The sequence below is a fragment of the Hibiscus syriacus genome, unplaced genomic scaffold (genome assembly GCF_006381635.1).
Source record: "Hibiscus syriacus cultivar Baekdansim isolate YM2019G1 unplaced genomic scaffold, ASM638163v2 tig00110637_pilon, whole genome shotgun sequence".
Lineage (NCBI taxonomy): Eukaryota > Viridiplantae > Streptophyta > Magnoliopsida > Malvales > Malvaceae > Hibiscus > Hibiscus syriacus.
The window spans coordinates 811,612-833,974 of record NW_024062808.1 but is presented as its reverse complement, the minus strand read 5'-3'; the positions used below and the strand labels follow the sequence as shown (position 1 = coordinate 833,974).

General features: G+C 33.9%; 3 protein-coding genes and 1 pseudogene across 3 annotated transcripts; 2 read left to right on the top strand and 2 right to left on the bottom strand.

The window, feature by feature from the left end:
* Window positions 1–1,415: 1,415 nt before the first annotated feature.
* On the bottom strand, window positions 1,416–5,574 carry LOC120136754 (pto-interacting protein 1-like). Its single transcript, XM_039152719.1, has 8 exons — window positions 5,405–5,574; window positions 3,567–3,695; window positions 2,955–3,205; window positions 2,737–2,863; window positions 2,253–2,526; window positions 1,893–2,025; window positions 1,713–1,799; window positions 1,416–1,602 (listed from the first exon to the last, which is right to left on the bottom strand). The coding sequence occupies exons 2-8, from the start codon at window positions 3,649–3,651 to the stop codon at window positions 1,471–1,473; spliced, it is 1,089 nt and encodes a 362-aa protein (XP_039008650.1). The 5' UTR covers window positions 3,652–3,695; window positions 5,405–5,574; the 3' UTR covers window positions 1,416–1,470.
* Window positions 5,575–8,631: 3,057 nt separating this feature from the next.
* On the top strand, window positions 8,632–10,379 carry LOC120136756 (microsomal glutathione S-transferase 3-like). Its single transcript, XM_039152721.1, has 3 exons — window positions 8,632–8,912; window positions 9,003–9,175; window positions 10,090–10,379. The coding sequence occupies exons 1-3, from the start codon at window positions 8,733–8,735 to the stop codon at window positions 10,163–10,165; spliced, it is 429 nt and encodes a 142-aa protein (XP_039008652.1). The 5' UTR covers window positions 8,632–8,732; the 3' UTR covers window positions 10,166–10,379.
* A 3,022-nt stretch (window positions 10,380–13,401) lies between these two features.
* LOC120136755 lies at window positions 13,402–14,103 on the bottom strand. Its single transcript, XM_039152720.1, has one exon. It carries the CDS (start codon window positions 14,037–14,039, stop codon window positions 13,572–13,574), a length of 468 nt encoding a protein of 155 aa, XP_039008651.1. The 5' UTR covers window positions 14,040–14,103; the 3' UTR covers window positions 13,402–13,571.
* Window positions 14,104–15,074: 971 nt separating this feature from the next.
* Window positions 15,075–20,870, top strand: LOC120136839 (annotated as a pseudogene).
* Window positions 20,871–22,363: the final 1,493 nt, after the last annotated feature.

The window sequence follows — 22,363 nt, the reverse complement described above, 5'->3', positions numbered from 1 at the left end:
GACATAGTGATAAAAAAAAATTCAATCTATAAATTAAGTGATTAAATTGAAATTTTTTTAAAGTGCGGAGAGTAAAATAGGATTCATATGAAAGTTATGTTGTCAAATTTGTAATTTATCCTTATAATAAAATCAAGGCTCTACTGGCTTAAAAAATGGTATTTGTTGGTTAATTTACATTTTATAAACTTTTTTTGATTAATTTATACTTAAAACTTATTTAAGTTTAAAGGTAGTATCTAAACTTACTTTTAAATTATTATATGATTAAATTAAATTTTAAAGAAGAGATAGACTCGAATTCAATTATTTAAGTATATATATATATAATATATTTACTCATAACATAAAAGTATTATGAATGAAAACCGTGATACAATAATAAAACAATTTTAATCGATAAAAAAAATTCTAATTGACATCTGATTTTTAATTTAATTTCGGGACAATTTATTCCCCTTTCTCTTGAAAAATTTCCAAACTACTAATAAAATCCATACACCCATTAATGATGATGATGGGTATTGGTGATCGTTCGATAGAGTCGAATCAAAAAATTTCAAGTTATTTGAGTTAACAAATCACATTTTACAACTCAGAGTTGACTTGAAATTTTTTCAACTCAATTCAAATTTTCGAGTTTTTGTTTAAATTTAATTGTAAATATTTATAATATTATAATATTTTTTATTCCAATTTAAATGTCTTTCTATAACCATATATACAATACAAATATATTTCTTCATATTTTTTTCATATGTGATATACATATATTATACAAAATTAAAGGACTCAACTCAAACCTAAAAATCAATCCACTAATTACTAAAAAATTTGAGTTATTCGAGTTGTGTTTTACAACTCGACTTGAACTTGAATTTTTTTCGAGTCGAGTTTAAGAAACTGCAACTCGAAGTTAATTCGAGTCGAAAAAAATTGATTTCTCGAACCGAGTTTTGTTCACCCTAATGATTGGTTTAAACTGATAATTAATTGGAGCAAGAAAATTTAATCTATATATAAAAAGGGTCCTCCACTAGCTTACAAATCTAATTAAATTTCTATTTTTCAGGCTGCATTAATGAAATATAACATCGAAAACTCAAGTGTAAACCATCAAATTCGAGACCCAACACAAGCGAAGCTCAATTTGTGACTGGATAAACAGGTTTAACCAAACCTAATAAGACAACTCAAATAGAAATCAAGTTTTAAAAGTTGAACTCAAACAAACTCGAGTTTAAATAAAAGGAAAAGTTAACAATTTCATGGAAGTGGTTAAATTTAGACAAAAAAGATACCAGACCACCATCAGCATATATGCAAGAACCCGAAAAAATACCTCACACATTATGAACAAATCGAATCGAGCATGTAATCGATGCATTCGGAACTTTGAATAAACAAATTATCATCACCTTCTAAATTTGGCCCCTCGTTGCGAAATCTGGAGAGCGAGAACGAAAAAAACTATGTGGTTGGTGTTTCACCAACGGGTCCGGGTCGGGCATTTAACAGGGGCTGAAGAGCTTTGACAACGATGCTCATATTCGGCCTGAAATCAGCTTCGTATTGCACACACAACGCAGCAACAGCAGCCATCTGCATCCGGAACGACAAAATGCTTTAGGCACGGAAATGTGACGGTGGCTAACAGAGGAAATGTACAAATAGAAACAGACATTATCAGTAGCAACCAAGCATATTAATACCTTGGCAACAGCCTTGGGAGGATAATCTCCTCCTAGTCTTTGATCAACACACTGCCTAACCTTGTCTTCACTAAGTCTTGGTGTAGCCTAAACAAAATTCGAGCCTCGAATTAATCATCCGTGTCTGAAAAGTTCAACAACGAAACGAGGCTGGATATACAACGAGTTGCAGAAAAGTACCCATGTCACAAGACTTTGCTGCCCGCGGGGTAAAGTATGATCAACGGGTTTTCTCCCCGTCAAAAGCTCCAGCAGCACAACACCGAAGCTGTATACATCACTCTTGGCGTTTAATTGCCCAGTCATTGCATATCTGCCAATGAACAGTCGATTTTCAAGGCATTCAATCAGGCTCTATAGGAGAAGAAATTTCGGATACAGCATGCTTGTACTCGGATATCAAATAAAAAACTACTCCATTTTAGTTTACAAATATCAATTCACCAAGCTTGTCCAAATTCACTTTCAACAATAATCAATGATATCTGCCGAAATAAAAATAACAGATAGTGGTATGAAAATACTCCACAGATAACTTACTCAGGAGCATGATAACCGAAGGTTCCAAGTACACGAGTGGAATGAAGACGGGCTGCCATATCAGGAGCCTGATTAGATAAATCAAAGTCTGCAATCTTTGCCACATCATCATCAAATATTAGCACATTGCTAGACTTTATGTCGCGATGAATGATGTAAGGATTAGCCTTCTCATGCAAGTACTCGAGCCCTTTCGCAGCTCCTACAGCAATTTTTACTCTTTGTGCCCATGTCAGAACAGGGCCTGGCTGAGCTCCTTTAACCCCTTTTCTCCCTGGCATTAAAGAAATAATAATCTCAATATTAACAGCAAAACATAAAAGTTACAAACCAAATATTTCATTTCCAATAGAAGAAGGAACTATATAATTAAATTTTATAATAGCATCACAAGGAAATTCTTCCTTCAAGCATCATCACATTCCCATATGTGGTTTTCAACTTTGTTTAGCTGGAGAGATGAACAGAGCATCTTCACACATACCATGAAGAATATCATGCAGTGAACCATTAGATGCAAACTCATAGGCAAGTATACGAGAGCTCCCATCAACACAGTAACCAAGCAATTGAACAAAGTTTTCATGCTTCAACCTTGATACCATGGAAACCTGATAATCCATTAACCAATGAATATAAGTACGAAACTCTAAAATTGTATCGGATGTGGTAAATGTGACGGATTTCAGATGTCAACTGAACCTGGGCTAAGAACTCGTCATCAGGCTGCTTGCTGGCATCTAACTTTTTTATTGCTGCAGCCTGCCCACTTCTAAGAACTCCATAATAAACACGACCATATGAACCTTCTCCAATCAACGCATTGGTGTCATAGCTATCTGTGATATCCCTTAACTCATCTGCTGGAATAGCAGGGACTTCAATAGGCTGAACCTTCACCGTTTGAGCACTCTTTGATGCAGTTTCAGATGGATGGTAACCTCCATCATTTCCTGAGGAAAAAGACAACCCATATAACATCAGTAGATTCAGTAAAAAGAACACAAAACACGGCCATCATAACATGCAGAAGATAGTCAAACATGTATCAAGTAGTAAACTAAATTAGATTTATTTAAAAAAAACATGTGTTTTTGTCTCTGTGTATAGCATTCTAGTAAAAATCAAACAGCATAAAATTAAAGCTAATAAACAAATTACAATTAAACTACAACTGACCGACATAAACACCAAAGAATCCCATGCCATTCTACTTATTATGCTTCATTCAACTAGTTCACAGAATTGAAGGTGTGAAATATACAAGTGATGTTCACCAAGAAGCTGATGCAAAATTCAACCACAAAAGATTACCTGCTGAATTTTTAACCACGTAGTGGCCTCCATTGTCTGTGGGTTTGTGGATATCATCTTCTTCACAACAGCCAAAGCAACTCATGGTTCAATCCCTTGACAATTATCTCTGATTTGTAAAATGCAAATCTAGAAAAGGAAGCATATGAGTTAGCGCAAATGTTTAAAAGATAATCCACTTTTCTTTGTTAAATAAAAAAAAAGCTTAACCACCACCACTTTTTATATGCATTGTAAGTATAGAAAATGCCGATGAATGCATCGAAATTCCAATTGATCTAGAAATCCCTTGTACGTGTTTTGTCTCGTTCTTTTCTCCATTTCAATTGTGTAAACATATATTACAGAATGTGTTAAAATCATAAACACGGATATGATAAATGAATTGTCTCTAAAAGTATAGTGTTTATTACACTGCTTTCATGGACGGATGTAGGAGAACGCAAAACTTTACTCGACTCGAAAAACAGATTTTTTTGACTCAACTCGATTCGAAAAAACTCGACTCGAATTGACTTTGAATTGTAATTTCATAAATTTGACTCGACTCGAAAAGATTTCAAGTTCAAGTCGAGTAGAATACAACTCGAATAACTCAAAATTTTTAGTAATTAGTGGATTGGTTTTCCAGTTTGAGTCGAGTATCTTGACTTTGTATGATATATGTATATCACATACCAAAAAAATATGAAGAAACATATATATGGTTAAAAAAAATATTTAAATTGGAATCAAATAATATCTTAATATTTTAAATAATTACAAATAAATTTAAACAGAAACTCGAAAACTCGACTCGGATTTATATTCTCGACTCAACTCGAAAAATTTTCAAATCAAGTTTGAGTTATAAAATAGAACTCATCAACTCGAATAACTCGAAATTTTTTTACTCGACTAGATCGAAACCCTCACCCTAGACAGATGGATGGATGACAAAGTACAAGAAGCAAAATGCATTTTTCCATTACGTGTGAGTTTGTGGTCTAGATATAAACCAAAAACATTTGAATTTTCTCTTGGCAAATGTCCATGTGAGGGATATCTTCTAAACCACAGAACCTATTTTCTTCATCTATTTTTTGCCTTTAAACAAATAGGTTGCTCAAAGGAGTCTCTCATATCTTTTGAAGACTTCCATTCAAGATATTAAATATGGCATGTTGAAAGAATCAATAAAAAAGGAGCGCGAATAATGATAAATTCTGTAAATACATGGAATTACAGCATTTCATTCTTATACATAACATCCCCTAAGAAACGATTGGTAAGGGGAATTAGGCGCCTTTCATTTGGTCATCCAAATGCAGCCTGGCATAGGCAAACATTCAATGAAATCACGGGAAACTCATACTCAGAACCAGCTTAAAATTGCACATGCATGAAAACATACCGGACATAAAGTTTGGCAAGGCTAATTAGCCGCTGCAACTGCTAGTAGAAAAAAAGCTCAAATCTACAATTTCACCATCTTTTTCACCTAAAAGTTCCCCAGCACAACAATTCAGTTCCAAAGTAGCTCAGATTCCAGAAATGATAACAAATCCTATTCAATAAGCTCTTCCCAGTACAAGAGGGAACACTCCAACTAAATCATCTGGTCAATATAAGTTCAAACACTCAAATCAAGCATGTCAACCACTCACCAAACAGAACTGTAACTCGCAAGGTCAGATTTGACAATCTAACTCAAAATCTTATTTTCTTTTATCATAATTCCGTAAAATTAATTAGCGTCACTGATCCGCATGCATGCTAATCGAAAACAACTAGAATCAAAGACGAACTAAAAATCAAACAAAAAATTATAAAAAAATACTATAAAATAAATAAATCACCTGAAATCAGCCGCCGATGAAGTGGAGCAATCACTTGGACTCGGATCAGTCCAGTACGAGAGTGAGCGTTATAGCGGGGCCGGAGATCTGAAATGGCGGGGCCGTCGACAGATGCGAAGATTAAGAGAACCTGAGGGCGCGTAGCGTATGATGAGAGGAAAAATCGGAGTCTTGACTTCGCTGGCAAATTCCTTCAATTTATTTTATATATTTTTTAATTTTACGTTATATATATATATACGGTGCTAGCCAGACTTGACAGTTGACCCCACCGACCGTCGGTTTGAACTTTTTGAACCGGTCTGGGATTACAGGAATTCAGACCCACCGTGTTTGATTTACTTACGTGGCTGATTTTAATTGGAGCAACTGAAATCAAAGTAAATTGATTTTTTTATTAAGGTTGTATATTTGGGGGAAAATTGAATTCTTTTATTTGAATCGATTTGTTGATTCGAAAAAATTAAAATAAAATTTGAGTTATAAAATAAGACTTAAATAATTTAAATAATTTAGAATATTTAATAATTAGTGGATTAGTTTTTAATTTCGAATCAAGTTTTTTAACTTTACATGATATATGTATTCGAATATGAAGATATATGAAACATATATACATATATATTATATATGATTGTAGAAAGTTGTTTAAATTGAAATCAATTATTACCATAATATTATAAATATGTAAAATTAAATCTAAACGGAAACTCTAACAACTCGACTCGAATTTCATAAATTACATTCGACTCGAATAAATTTAAAATAAAATTTGAATTATAGAATAAGACTTACCAACTATAATTTTTGGGTAAACTATGTATTTAGTACATAAACTATCAGTTTTGATCTATTTTAGCATATAAATTTTCAATTTTTTAAAATCATACCTAAAGATCATTTTTTGTTTCATTTTAGTACCCATGTTCAAAATTTAGCATGAAATTTTGAAGAAAAAAATGAACGTTTAAGTGCTAAAATAGACCAAAATTGATAGTTTAAGCACTAAACACGTTAAATTTTTAACAGTTGTGTATTAAAATGAAACAAAAACTGAACATTAAGTATGCTTTTAAAAAAATGAAAGTTTATATACTAAAATGGACAAAAACTATAATTTAAGTATTAAATACGTAATTTACTCCTAATTTTTTTCCTCGACTTGATTGAATACGAACTCTTGTATTACACACATTCACCATGAATCACCTGCATCACAAGTCTTAAGCAACGGTTCGTGTTAGTTCCAAGCCGTCGACTGAGCAACGACAAAGTGGACAATGCCCATCCTTAACCAGCCATTCATCTACGCAAGTTGATGGTACATATGCTTGCACTCCACAAGAAACCTACAACAATCTCCATCTTCGAACCCTTCCAAGCATATAACACAGTCTGTGTAACGAGATTCGGTTTCATCTTCTTTCTTGTATAGGACAATGACCTCGATCGTACTCGACCTCCGAGCTTCCACGGCTCGATCGGCTCGTATTGGATGGCTTGCCGGCCCGGTTTCGAGATCCGAGTTTAATCTGTTGCGCGATAAAATATTTCCATGAGTATCACAATCGGTAACAATGATGACATCTTACTGTGTTCTAAAAGTCTTAGCTGGCATGTATACGAGAATGAAATGTCTACAATTTCTTAAAATAGTTAGTATTAAATATAATTAATAGTATGAATAAATATTATGATTTTTCTTTATGAAACTTGAGTTGCTTGAATGAAACAAAATTTTACTCAGTTCAATTAAAGAAATGTTTTGAATTTCTGATTTGACATCTGTAATTCGTATTGGTTCGCGTATACGGGTTATGGGTGTTACAAATTGAGCTCATAAGAATGAATCCTAAAGATTTGCAATTAAACTCAAAACATTATGTATAAGATAAAATAGAAAATAAAGAGCGAAATGACTTTTCTCTTGATCTAGATTGCTTGGATAAGTGTTGTAACATTCTTCAAACATCACTGTGTTGTTTTTATAAGTTGAAATGTGTTTGTGGTCGTTTCTAACCGTTAGAGATATTTTAGAGCCGTTGGGGACTTTTTTTGCTGTAAAATAAAACCGCCTAGAATATGGAGTATCGGTACGGCCTTTTGGAGTACAAATACTTCTTTTAAAATAAACTAGTTGTTAATGACCATTGAGTTTGATCAATATTGATACTAGGGTTTGTGGTATCAATACGAATGTGTAAAATAATATCGATACTCCTAGAGAATCGATACCAATTTTACATTAAGAAGTTTGAACAACTTGAAAAATAAAGGGTAATATCGATACTACCATGAGAGTATTGACACTTCTCTTACCTTTGACATCAATACTGCAAAAATAATGTCGATATTACTTACCCAAAAAATAGTTTTGAGTCCAAATTTTTTTATCGACTTTGAATTATTTTTGAAATCTTTAAAAAAATAAATCAAATCTAAAAATATTTTACCCTAATTTGTTATATCAAAATATATGTTAAATAAATTGGATATAGCTCTATTTTTTCGAATTCCAAAACCTAAATAACTCATTTGTAAATAAGTAATTGAATGATCTGGTTAGAAATTTTAAAAGACAGCCACATATTTATAAATCCACTACTAATTGAGTGAGTTATGATATAATTTACTTAAAATAATTAGTTATAAATATTTTTAACAATGCCATTTTAAAATCCATTCCATATTTAACGAGATAATGATCTAATGACTACAATAGATTAATTGAATGATTTGTTATAATTTTTTGAAATATTAAATATTATGACTTATTAAAACTTATTAATAATAATTCAGTGATGTATGGTGTATTTAAAAAAAAGATTGGATAAATTATGTATTTAGTACCAAAACTATTAATTTTAATTTATTTTAGTACCTAAACTCTCATTTTTTTTTCAAAACCATACTTAAAATTTAATTTTTATTTTGTTTTAGTACCCATGTTCAAAATTTAACGTTAAATTTAAAAAAAATGAAAATTTAGGTATAAAAATGGATCAAAATTGATAGGTTAGTACTAAACGAGTTAAGTTTTTAACAGTGAGATACTAAACTGAAACAAAAACTAAACATTATGTATGATTTTGAAAAGATTTGAAAGTTTAAATACTAAACGGATCCAAACTAATAGTTTAGATATTAAATACGTAGTTTACCCAAAAATCTTTTGTCTTGGATAAGAACTGAGTCAACGAGTGAGTTAACATCCAAAGAAAAAATCTGGAAGTAGAAAGCGATAGGGTTTGGCTGCCGTTGCTAAAGTGGATAAGAGGCATTTAGAGCATACAAATCGAAGGAGAGAAGTTAAACTAATTGCAGATCCATGGAGTTTTTGGCGAAAGAATACGGGTACGTAGTGTTAACGGTGGTTGCTTACTGCATTCTCAGCATATGGATGGGAATCCAAGTGGGGATCGCACGCAAGAAGTATAAGGTCTATTACCCGGCTCTCTACGCTCTCGAGTCCGAGAACAAAGATGCGAAGCTCTTCAATTGTATTCAGGTTTCATTTTCTCATCTCGTTTTGATTCCGTTTTCTTAAAATTGTTGGAATTAAAGAATGTTAATCGATCGGATCGGATTCCGTTTGCAGAGAGGGCACCAGAACTCGCTGGAGATGATGCCAATGTTCTTCATACTGATGGTTTTGGGAGGGATGGCTCATCCTTGCATCTGCGCCGCGCTAGGAGGTTTGTACATCGTCTCCCGTTATTTCTACTTCACCGGATATTCCTCCGGTGACCCTCAGAAACGTCTCACCATCGGGTATTCTTCTATTTTTCTTCATTTTTGCTTTTTCGTTTTTCACAATGGTTAATTGCTGTAGATATTCTCAAATTAATGTGTCAATCTTTGGACTTTCATCAGTTTAATCATTGAAATAAAATACTAGATTCATATAAACAATGGAACTCTGCACAATTCGCCCTAGATTCATATAAACAATTTTGTGTTAAAAATAGTTCTCTTATATTTAGTGTAGCGGAATGAGTCCTTAGGTGTCTTAAGTAAGGTTAGAGCTCCGAATCTTATGGAGAAAACAATGAAATTCTAGCGTTTTAAACATAGAAAACTGGACGAAGAGGTTCGTTCATGTAACGGAACTCTGCAGTATTCGCTCTAGATTACACAGAAATAGGTTTTATCACATGAACAGTTGTGTTAAAAAATAGTTCTCTTATAATTAGTGTAGTGGAATGAGTCGTTAGGTGTCTTAAGCAAGGTTAGAGCTCCGAATCTTATGGAGAAATATCGAGATTCTAGCGTTTTAAACTTAGAAAACTGGATGAAGAGGTTCGTTCGTGTAATGGAACTCTGCAGAATTCGCTCTAGATTACTCATAAATAGGCTTTATAACATGAACAGTTTTTTGTAAAAGTTAGCTCTCTTGTAATCGGTGTAGCGGAATGAGTCGTTAGGTGTCTTAAGGGTTTCGAATCTTATGGAGAAAATGTTCGAATTCTAACAATTATAAATTGAGAAAACTCGATTGAGAGGTTCACTCATGTAATAGAACTCTACAGTATTTGCTCTAAATTACTTAGAAATGGGTTTTATCACATGGACAATTCTGTGTTTAAAATAGTTTTCTGGGTTTAAACTTCCAGTTTAGTGTATTGAGGTTTGCTTCAGTTTTAGCCCTGTTGGAACTCGACTTGTAAATGAACAATGATGTGCAGGAAATATGGGTTTTTGGCTTTGCTGGGCCTCAAGATTTGCACCATTTCATTCGGAATAAATCTACTTAGAGGTTGATTTTTCCTCATCTTTGGCTTTTACTCTCAACACCAAATAATTAGCCCCCGTCAATGCTAGGATGATACCGTATGTTTTAAAAGCTGAAGCAGTCTTCTTATGTATGTTTTTATGTGTTCTTTTCACAACTTGCTCCTAAGTTTGTTGTTTAGCTTCCTTAACCTCATCGTGTATTACTATGGTTCAAGCGAATCCATGAATAGTTTTTCTTTGATCTCTTTTGTACTTTTGTTGTAACCGTTGAAGGGTGGCGTTACGGGACGAGAAGCTCTCGTCCCGCAACTAATCGAAGGTGTGATTTGGTAGATCGTTAGTTGTCACTCGAGACACCGATGAATCCGTTTCTATCAGTTTAAGTTTTTTAAAAATTATTTTAAAATTCGTAAAATTCAATTTAAAACTCGCAAAATCCCAAATCTCAAAATCAAGTAATATCAATTCTTACACTCCCAACTTGGGTTATAAATAAGGTTTTGCAGAAAGCAAAATGAAACATTTACACTTTTGTTTATCGGTTTGAACATTGTTGGACAAAAACATTAAATTAGAATAAAACAATGGGTTCCATTTGGCCTCTTTTTTCTAGACAAATGGTCTTGACGCAGAAGCTTCGCAGCATCGCGCTATGATTTCTATCGGAACAAATTAATATTTGATTTCTAAACTTGATGACTTTTTTTTCAATTTAATTCTTATATTTTATTGTTCGAACTCAGAATTTAGTATTTTTAGGTTAAAGTAGTAATACTAGGGATGGGCATGGGTCAAGTTGGGTCGGGTTTTTGGTCCACCCGACTGGACTCGAGAACAAAGGAGCCTCCACCCGAGACTCGACCCGACCAAAACAAGAGTTCACCTGACCCGATATATAACTTAGAAACCCAACTCGACCCGAAATAATAATAAAAAATTATTTTTATTCAATAAAAACATTGACTTAATTGAAAAAAATTATATATAGAGGGGTATTATTGTAATTATTCTTAAATATATAAGGTAAAATTATATTTTTTTGACGTCGAATCTGGTATTCTTGACCCTAAACCTGAACTCCACCCGAACATCACACTTAAAAAACCGGACCCTACTCTAATTTTTTTTAAAGAAAACCCGATCCAATTGGGTCGGGTCGGAACCCGTCGAGTTCGGGTCCCATGCCCATCCCTAAGTAATACATTTATTTATATAAATTTTGATTAGGTTTACTCTTTTTTTTAATTAACCTAGAATAAATACAAGACGGTATCTATTCAAAGATAATTTTTAATCATTTAAAATTAAATATTCACACCATGATATTTTTTTTTGTACTCTTCAAAAATAATATATTTGTTAAGGATATTATGCCGAGTTTTACTTTTTTTATATCACTTCTCTTCAGATTTATATTGTTAAAAAACTCAAATAAACCTCTTAATTATATTGGATCAGATTCATGCGAAACTTTATTTTTAAAATCACAATTTTTTTAAAAAGAAAACCTTATTTGGAAAATTATGAAGAGATATTTCAGCTTATAAGAATTAGTGTCTGTTTCATCTTTACTTCTAATTAGAAACTCTATGATTCAAATTATTAATAATGTTCATGATTTTTTTTAGTATAGCTAGAGGAATATGTTTATATTTAGAGTCAACTAATAACATGTTGAAAATTATAATGGAATCTCATCTCAAAATATGTTAAATATTAGTTTTGTTAGCCTCCTACGGGAAGGAAAATTTCTCAAGAAACCTGAAGCTATCACCAACATTTGAGGATTTGGTACATGCATGCTGCCGGCAAAATGGGTCATAACCACCGGCTGATTTTGTAAAATTCAATGATGATGCAGGGAGACATACATGGTGAGATTCTAAAAGAACACCCTGATCGGTAAACTTAAGGGACAAGATCTTGTACATGAAAAAAACGGGAAAACCGACTAGTAGACATAACCGGTAAGTCTGCCTGCAAAAACTGAAAACAAGTTAACCAAACAACAAACTTAAAGTCGAAATTTGGATTCACTCTTGGAATATCAAAAGCTTGAAGCAATAACCCTAGATATCCTAACACTCTCTCTCATTTTGCTCAATGTATGAGAGAGTGAGAGCAAATACATCATCAATCAAAGAGAACGAGATTAAGAAAAGCCGTGAACCAGAATAGAGTTTATTAACACAAACAACATCTCAGCATCATTTAAAATTTGAGCAACATAGAGATAGGAAATTGGCTCAATGATTCTTTGATGCTAACTACATGTCATTACCTAAACCATCCTTTAAGGTAACTCTAATATGAAAAACTGTTTCCTAGATCGAAGACCAGGCTAAAGTCCACCAGTCAATTCATGTTCTCAATCAGAAAAGTAAACCTCCCCAATGACTCAACCTATAAGAGGGTGAGGTGATGAATCAATTCCAAGATACGACCAAATGATATTAAGCTCCCGTACTTTTTAATTGAATATACAACAGAACTTAAGGTTTGCCAAAATAATATTGGCAAGTAAGCTTTAGGCTATTATCTTTTAAAGATAAATGTTAATTAGTGCCTACCGAAACAGGTTAAGCTGAAATATAAATGAAAAAAAAGATTCATAAATCAAACCAGGGGAACCGCCAGGGACGGAAAAAAAATCCCAGTCCAATGGCTGTTTTGGTCCCGATTAATTGAATGCTTAATAGGTCTCTACGTTATTGAAGTTAAGCAACCTGCCTCTCCCCGTAATTGATCCTGACTCGTCCCTGTGCACCACCAAAATCTACCATACATATCAGCAGACAGCTTCTTATGTTTCACCTACCAGACATGGTATGCCAGGAAGTGTGGATGGTAGTCACCAATGAATCCGACAAATCATTGCCAGGAATCAAATGAAAGGAATACACGATTAACATACAAAAACTAACAGTTATACATTTCATAATCATAACACAATAGGTACAAAGGAAGGAGTGCAATCAAATAAAAACAAGGACAAGAAGAAGGTAATAATTATAACCTTAAAAGCTGAACTAGGGCTTCCAAAAGACTGCAATGCAAAACCATCAATCACAAGACAAACACATGATAACAATACAGATATTATTTCTAAGCAAACAGATACCCACGGACAAATGAACAATCGATGCATCAACTACCACATGTATCACCACTATTCAAAGGGTAATTCATCTATGGTTTCATTTTGTTTTGCATTAAAACAAGAAACAATTAAAATGAATCTATAGAAATGAAAAAAAACATTATAACAAAGCAAGCGTAATACAGCATCCGAAGGATTCATACAGTGATAGTATTTAGATTACATGTAATCCCAAAGGCTTAAAACAAATCTCATAGATATGAGTTTTACTCAAATACACAACAATTAACAAACGATTCTTATTCATATTAAAGATTTCAACATATAATTTGATCAAGGGGTTTCCTTAACGTTAACGGTGGGGATATTTACATACCCAATCTTCTTAGGGCTAAGTTCTCCATCGCTCTCATCTTCCTCCAAAAAAGCTTGATGATAATCAGACCGGGTCGAGAAGAGTGACCATACCAAGTAAAGGGTGGCCCCCGTGAGAGCGCCGCAGCCGACGCCGAAGAGAAGGGCGACGACCACGCTGAGGATGTCCCTACTTCGCTCGCGGAGCGAGGTGAAGACACCAGACGGCTTGGGATCGGACTGTTTGAGACTCAATTGGCTGATCTCGGTGACGACGGTGACGAATCCGGCGGAAGCGGAGGACGAGAAAGGATCGTTAGGGTTGCCAAAGGAGAAAGAATAGGAGGTGACGAAGAAGGTCTTGCAGGGTCTTGCGGTGGCTGAGACTGAAAGGAGGCCGACCGCCAGAATCGCCGCCGCAACCGCAAATTGACTCAACTTTCCCATTCTTCCTTTGCTGTAATTTCTTCGGATTTCACGATTTCTAATCTGCGAATCAAAATTCCGTTTCAAATTTATTTATACACACACATTGAATTTGTTTATTGACTTTTTGGATAATTGCACGTTTGTCCCTATACTGTATAAAATATACAAGAATGGTGGTGCATTTTTTTCAAGTTACAATTGTATCCACAAACAAATTAATACTGAGAATTCACACATTATATTTATTTATTGCTAAATTTAAATATAGATATTTAAAGGGAGAAGTATTAATATTATTAAAAGTAAATAGTTTTATTAAAAGAAAATCAAATATCCAAAATTACAATTTAAAGTTTATAATTATAATTGTAAACAAATATGTAACTAAGATATTTTCTTATAACAATTAACACAAGAAATTAGTCATTAAATATCACATAATGATCCTACAAAAAATGTTAAAAAATAATAATAAAAAATCGAAGTTCACAATATGTATATAATAAATACAAAATTTTATTTTATTTATCGAAGTTCACAATATGGTAGAACATTTGAGTAATATTCGGCTAATAATTCAAGTGAATTAATTATTTGGCTCAATGGGACAACCTAAATATTATTTTGAGAAATATGAATTTTGTTACAATGCATGGCGAACTCGTCAGGCTCATATGACGAGTTTGTCCAGATGTTATATTTTAATGGACTCAGGTCTGTGGACCATGTGAAGCCTAATCGTTTAATATATTTCTTGGAACTCGTTATGTCCACATGACGAATTTTAATAATATATATAAATATTATAATTAAAAAATATTTTTATGTTATATCATTTTAAAAAAAATTAAATTATTTTAAATTTTATATCAACTTACCTCAATAATTAAAGGAATCGTTGTTGTTCCTAGATGTCACGGAGAGCCAAAAAACACGATGAGAGACCCAGGTGCATTTAACCATTTTCATTGTGCACCAATCAGAGAGTGACATGTGTCACTCTCTGATTGGTTCGAATTAATAATATAAAAATATAAATAATAATTTTTAAAAATGATGTGGCAGTGCCACATCAGCGATCTCGATGATATGGACTTCCACGTCGACTTTCCCCTCCATGCGTGCGCGTTTAGTCAGCACCCCGCGTTGACCGTCAGTTGACTAACTGTTTTTATCCAGTGCGGGTTATTTTTGACCCAAAAATAAACGTTAAATGCACAAATGTTAAAAAAAATAATATGGATAAATTTGATACTACTGTTAAACGTTAGGGTTATTTTGTTGCATTATGCCTTTTTATCATGATACACTTTTGAAGAAAAACCCTTTTTTAGCAACTGTAAAATCTTATGGATTTTTATCTTCAGGATATTCGCCTTGTTAGAGACAAGTTCACCCATGTTTCGAGGGGATTTGCATTTGTTCATTTCCATTCGGTACGAAGAAATAATATCTGCAGAGACTAATATAAAGTAAAAGAATAGTGCTATTGTTCTTAATGTTACTTTAAAAATCTTCTAATGTCACGTACGAAGGAACCAAAATTCTGTTCTCTTGCACAAATGAACAGAACATCATGTATGTATGCGAAGAAGAATAAATATGCATCCGTAAATTGCTTCTATTGATTTTTTTCTCCATTAGCACAACTTTTGACACAGTAGGATAACTTGTCAGTTGGCACATTACTATCCTACCTTCTGGTGCTGCTCTCAATCTAGAATTCTGTTCCCCCTTGTGGGCTTAAAACCATGTTGTATTTAAACCTTTCTGCTTTTGATTTTGGTTGGGAAACTTATTTGTAAGATGATCCGTACCTCTGAATGTTGGATGTCATGTAGGTTGGTGATGCCACAAAAGCTCTTGAAGCTACAAATGGAACAACTCTTGAGAAGAATGGGCAGACCTTAAGAGTGGCATATGCGAAGAGCATTCTGGGGCCAAGATCAGGGACACTGAGAGCTTCACAGTCAAGTAGCCTCGCAGCTGCTACGATTGAGGCAGCAGCTTTTTCTCAACAGGTATTTGAAGATATCTTTGGTTTCAATGATGTCAGCGAATACTTTTTTTTTGGCCCGAGTGCAAAAATGTTTTTAGTAGCGAAAGGATGATAGTTTCTGCTATTAAATACATTTCTGTTTTTATTGCCAAGCGTTTAGGCTGGACAACCTTGTCAGCTTAGGTAAGATTAAACCCAATAAAGAATAAATATGGTCTAATTTGCCTGATTAACTGTGAGAGACCGGAGTATAAAAACCAAGAACAAAGTCATTAGCACCAGGTCTGTTCTTCAGTGTACTTCCAGATCACCTCTATCCCACAAAATCATTAGGATCGATGATCATGATGTTTGCATTTCAATGAAGTAGCTTGGTGCCTAGAACTGACTGAAAGAAGATTTTGGAGCAGTTACTAACAGGAAAGTTGCTGATAAGAATCCAAAAAGATGGGAAGACATAAGAAGCTTTAAATGTTTATGTGGAATTGAAAGAAGGCTCCATATTTGATAAGCTTCTTAACCGAAGTGATAAGAATAAAGTAACTATGAGAAATACAAAGCTATAATTAGTTGTAAAAATGTTGATAATCATGCCACTATAAGGTGTTACTGAAAAGTCAATTGTGTTCCAATATCTTTTAAACTCATGACCTTTTTTTTTTGTATTTTTGAAGAAATAATTGATAGTGTTAGGTTTACTCTTGGTTCTTGGCTTTGCTTGGTCAGCCTCCTTGCTGTGTGTCATTTCTAGCATATGGTGTGGTCTAGAAGCTTAAAAGAATCAATCATAATGGAGTTCCATGGACTAAGAACCCTTACTGTATTGAGAGTATAATGGTTCATCTAGTATTCCATAATCTCTATCTCACTAATACCATGAACTGATCAAATTTTGCATTACCTCCTTTCATAAATTTGTTGTCCTTGTCCACTGTTTAGTGGTACTGAATGAAATAAAAGAGAGAGAATTTATAAGAACCATATATAGACTATGACCTTGTTTTTTATATAGTCCATTTATTTTGATGCAATTTATGGTGCAAAATTTTGGCATGTACACTTGCAAGACTTTCTAGCTGAATACTTTTGGGACATAAGCTGGTAGCCATGGGTTTTGTTCTATTGCAGTCTTAATTATTCTCTTCATAGTTTAATGTTGATGTTCGTAGTCATTATCTTAGATGGTGCTTTTATTTTTAGTTTTTTTTTCCCTTGATCAATATCTAGAACCCTTTAGTTATAGCTTATGAATGTTAATAACTAGAGTATGCTATACAATAAACCCTTAGAGCCTGAAAGCAAAGCTACATGACCTTTTACTGATTAGTTCAGTCATCTACGTATTCTTACTTCTTTCATTTCCCCCCTAAATTTATAATTTAAAATGCCCCTACTGTTGATTTCATGCAGGTCCTCTGCTATTGTTTTTCTTAGGCATTTGTGTCTAATTTCATGGGATGCAAGTTGTTTATTTTCTTCATCCTAGTTTCCACTTTATGCTTCTTGGTCTGATGGTATTGTCATGTATCCTTTCAGTACGATGCGGTTGGATGGACACCAAAGGAATATAATCCGGATGACAAACAGTCTACTAGCTGGCAGGAGCAAGGTGTTGGTTCAGTTCAACAAGATCATTCAGCTTGGCATTCTGGATTTGGGTGGGATGAAGCCTCTGGTTATTATTTTGATGCTGCCTCTGGGTTTTACTATGATGGAAATATAGGTTTGCTTTCTTTTTCTTGAAGTCCATGACATTGCTTTTTTACTCTTTTGCACATTACAAGTAAAACTATTAGATTCTTTATTATGATGGTAACAGTGGGACTTGGTATTCATACCATCACCAATCTCAGCAGTACATCCCTTGCAGTGATAAAAATGACAGCATAATACCTATAAAACAAGCTGAGCCTTCCAAATGAGGTGATGGTTCCAGTAACACAAAAGTAATAATATCCGCACCAGCTGCTACTGTCACATCGGTTGAGAAGGCTGCCTCACTACCAGATGCAGTTCAAGCTGCAGCAGCAGCAGCACTAGCTGCAGAGAAGAAAAAAAAGGAGAAAGCAAAAGAGATAAAACTTGCTTCAAAGAGTAGTATACTAGCTAATAAGAAGAAGATTAATAATGTGTCGACAATGTGGAAACAGAGGAGTCATGAAGGGCAGACATCCCGATTGGGTCTTGGTGACAATCACTTGTCAGCTTCATCTGTAGATAGGCTTCTTTCAGCTGAACAATATGCAAAGAACAAGGACCGATTTGATATGATGGACTTGCAGGAGGGTAATACAACATGTTCAGGTGTCAATACAACTGTCCAGGCTGCATCAACATGGGGTCTAGGGTCTCCAACCAAGCCAAGGCCTGTTAGTAATAGCTCAGGGGGGACTTTAATGGGAGTAATAAGAGGCTCTGCAAGGGGCCTGGTGAAATCCGATACTCCATCTTCTGTATCTAGTGGGGTTTCCACCTCTTTGGCTGGTGGAGTTGCGGAGAGCTTCAGATCCGGCAACTATTACACCCTTCAGGACGGATGCATCTGCATTGGGTTCTTCTACTACAACTGGGAGTGGTAAAAGAAGGTTTTCTGAAGCACCAGTGCCTTCTACTACCAACAAGGAACAGTCTCAAACCACTTATCGGGACCGTGCAGCTGAGAGGAGGAACTTGTATGGTTAATCATCTTCCAATGCAGATTATCTGCCTGATGATGAGTTCCGGAGTTCAAGTAAGCTTGTTTAACAGTATCCAATCTTTGTTCACATTTTGCCGGTCATTGTTTAAAGACCTTGGTTTTGCAACTTGATGGGTCCATTTATCTTTAAAACTTCTGTATTAATCTTGTGAGAAATTCTGTGTTTGTGTACTTTGAAGATCGAGATTTAGCATTCAAAAAATTATCCTCAGATCCAATGCCTTTCCCACCTGGTGTTGGTGGTGGACGTGCGGCTGTATCAGATGATGTACAAAGTTTTGAGGTCATCACTGCAAAGAAAGCAATTGACGAGAACAATGTGGGTAACCGAATGCTCTGCAGTATGGGTTGGCATGAAGGATCGGTACGGTCTCTCTTGCACCTTTTGATTACCTTTTCAATTGTTATTGAATTTCATGTCTATTGATTTTTTTTTGGATAGAAATAGGGCCTCATTAAAACCCCTTCATAACCATTAAGCTCCTAAAAACTCAATGATCATAGAAAGGAGGAAAAAAGTGCCCAAAGATTTATTACTAGAGTAAGAGATACAACTAGTTCGGAACATAAAATACAACAGAAAACCCCTTTAAACCAACCCAAAGACATGCAATGCTATGCCTGATTTAGCTAAACGATCAGCTTCCACATTTATACATCTGTTACATTGAACTCACTAACTTGGCTATAACTCTGACCGCATGAACATAAAGATCTGGACATGTCTCCGGATTGGAAATTCACTTTAGCTCATTGTAGGAATCACTCTCTAGAATTAGACTTCCTTTATCCCTCCAAACCGATTTAAAAAACAAATCTAACCCAGCATGAATTGCTTTTAACTCAGCAATGATCGGGGGGCCTGGTCCAGTCGAACTTGAGAAAAACTCCAACCTTTTACTATCAACATCTCTTATCCAAACCACCAATACCACTGCATCTCCAGTCAAAATTAACTGTCCCATCAACATTAAATTTTAAGAAACCCGAGGGGACACCACTTAGACTCGGACAAAACAGACCTCGAAAGAATACAATGCTGATAAGCCAAAGTTAAGTCTCCTATTAAGTAGTCCAGAGGGATAGAAATATTAGAATACTTAGCCAAGAACCAGAAGCCACCCTATACCTGACCAGAAAAACTATATTAACTTTATCCAAACTACCCTTCTCGAACATAATGTTATTTCTGCATTTCCACATAGTCCACAAAACAACACCCAGCAAAAATTTCCAAATTTCCGAATGAGGAACTAAATCCAACCAGAACAACAGAAAACTTCTGGGAGTATTAGGTAAAACAAAATATAAATTCCACATTTAAAGAAACCTCACCCAAATCCCCCATACAACATTACATTCAAAGAACAAATGGCTCACCGACTCAGTATCCTCACCACAAACCGAACAGGAAGAATCATCAATACCTCTAACACCCCGCCTCAATAAACCAGTTTTAACTGCCAATTTCTGGTGGAGAACCTGCCAAATAAACACCTCTATTTTTGGAGGTATTAAACCAGTTCAAATTAACTTAGACCAACACAACTCCGGAGTAGACAAGGTGGAGATTAAATTAGTACAAGATTTAACCGAATAAATTTCTATTCCAACTTTCGCATGCCCCCATTATGTCCGACTCGTAGTTATTCCTAATTACCGATTTCCAAGACACATTAGATACATATCAATGGCTTTCTGATCCTCCAAATATATAAAATCCTATCAGATACGTCCCTCCAAATATGTAGATATCAATGGATTTTGGTAGAAGATGATATGCATACAGAGAATACGTATATAAGAATCAATAGTTCATAATTTTAGATGTGAAGGGGGTTTTTGTCTTTTCATGCTGTTGTGCATTTGATGTGTGAAAAATAGGGACTGGGGAAGGATGGAAGTGGAATGACAGAACCAGTGGAAGCACAGGCTATGGATGGAAGAGCAGGGCTTGGAAGTCGGGTGAAGTTGGACCCGAGCCTCGAGGTGCAAGCCGGCGATAGTTACAAAACTGTGATTCATAAGAAAGCAGTTGCTAGGTTCCGCCAAATGCCCTAGGTATGTTCTGAGAGACTAGGCTCAAAAGATGTTTGTCAACATGTTTTTGATAATTAATGAGAATCCTTAGGTGGTTTGAGTTTTTAGATCCGATATCTCCTTTAGTTGTTCCAAATCTCAATGAATGGAGCTGTTTGCAATGCATTTATACCTTATCAAGGCCTCCACAAAACAAGTACACTGCATGCATGCATATATATATATATATAGAGAGAGAGAACCTTAGGCACAAAATATTTAAGAAGGCTTGGTGTAGTGATAATATACACTATACTTTGAGAGAATTTGAGTTCAAATCTCGCATGAATCAAATGATCTCAATGGTTAAAGGATTTGTTGTTATCCTTTAAGATATCGGATTCGAGCATCACGTAGGTTTGGGCACTCATTGTCAAATGGTTGAGAGTATTTGAACATATATCATTTTGCTTTTTAAATCTTGATTAGTAACGAAGTGTTCTTTCAAATGTATTTTTTAAAATAAATAATATAAAATATCTTTGTTTGTACTTTTCACCCAGATATTTTTAATTTTGATAACGAAATGAATAATAATCTATTATAATAATTTAATTTTGATTAAATATTAAAGATTTTGAAAAGTTGTTTCCTTATAAAGTAAATCTAAATTGATCCTTTTAGTTTTATTAATTTTGTTTTTAACAGACATCGATTGTTACAAATGTATCAGGTGTTTCGATCAACTTTTGACGTTCACCGTAATATCGACATTAGACCAGAAAATATTCCCCTTTTCTTACCGATTTTTGACTTGTTACGGTATTAATGTGATACTTAACGTTATTGATGTGACACTGACAGTTCACTATATTACTATGATAGTTCATGATATTAATATGATAATTCATGTGTGAATAATAACATAGTGGAAGTTAAATTAATTTTCATAATTAATTTATTTTTTTAACAAATTTGAGAACAGTTGATTTTAATTAAAAATTTAAAAATATTAGAAAATATAAAAAGTAAATAAAAAAAGTTATTAACAATTAATTGGTTTAGTGAGATGATACATTAGATTCCTTAAGCAATATCAAAGTTTGAATCTTGTCGTTTGTTAATAGAGCAAATTGGGTTGGGATGGTCGCCCTCGCCTATGTATACTCGATCTGGATTAGTCGGTCAATAGATCAGACAACATAGATTAATTAAAAATAAATAAATTTAAAAATTTAAAATACTAAAAATTATAAAAAGATAAATTAGGTTATAGTTCTTCATTCTGAGTGCATTTTGGCACCATTTTGTGATGTTAAAAGGATATTAATTGTGTACGAATCAAACAATTTTAATGATTAAAAAATATATTATTATCTTTCAGGATTCTGAGTTTGAAATTCACCTATACAAGAATACGAGCGTTCATACATATACACTTATTGTTGACCTCATTAGTGTTATTATTCAGGATTAATTTTATGTTAACGAACCAATTTATAAAATTTTAAAAACAATAAAAGTATATTATTAATAAAATTTAAAACATTTATAATTCAAAATAGAATTTTAATAAGTTTTATCTAATATTTTATATATTTTTATAAAGTGTATTGTTTTCTAAAA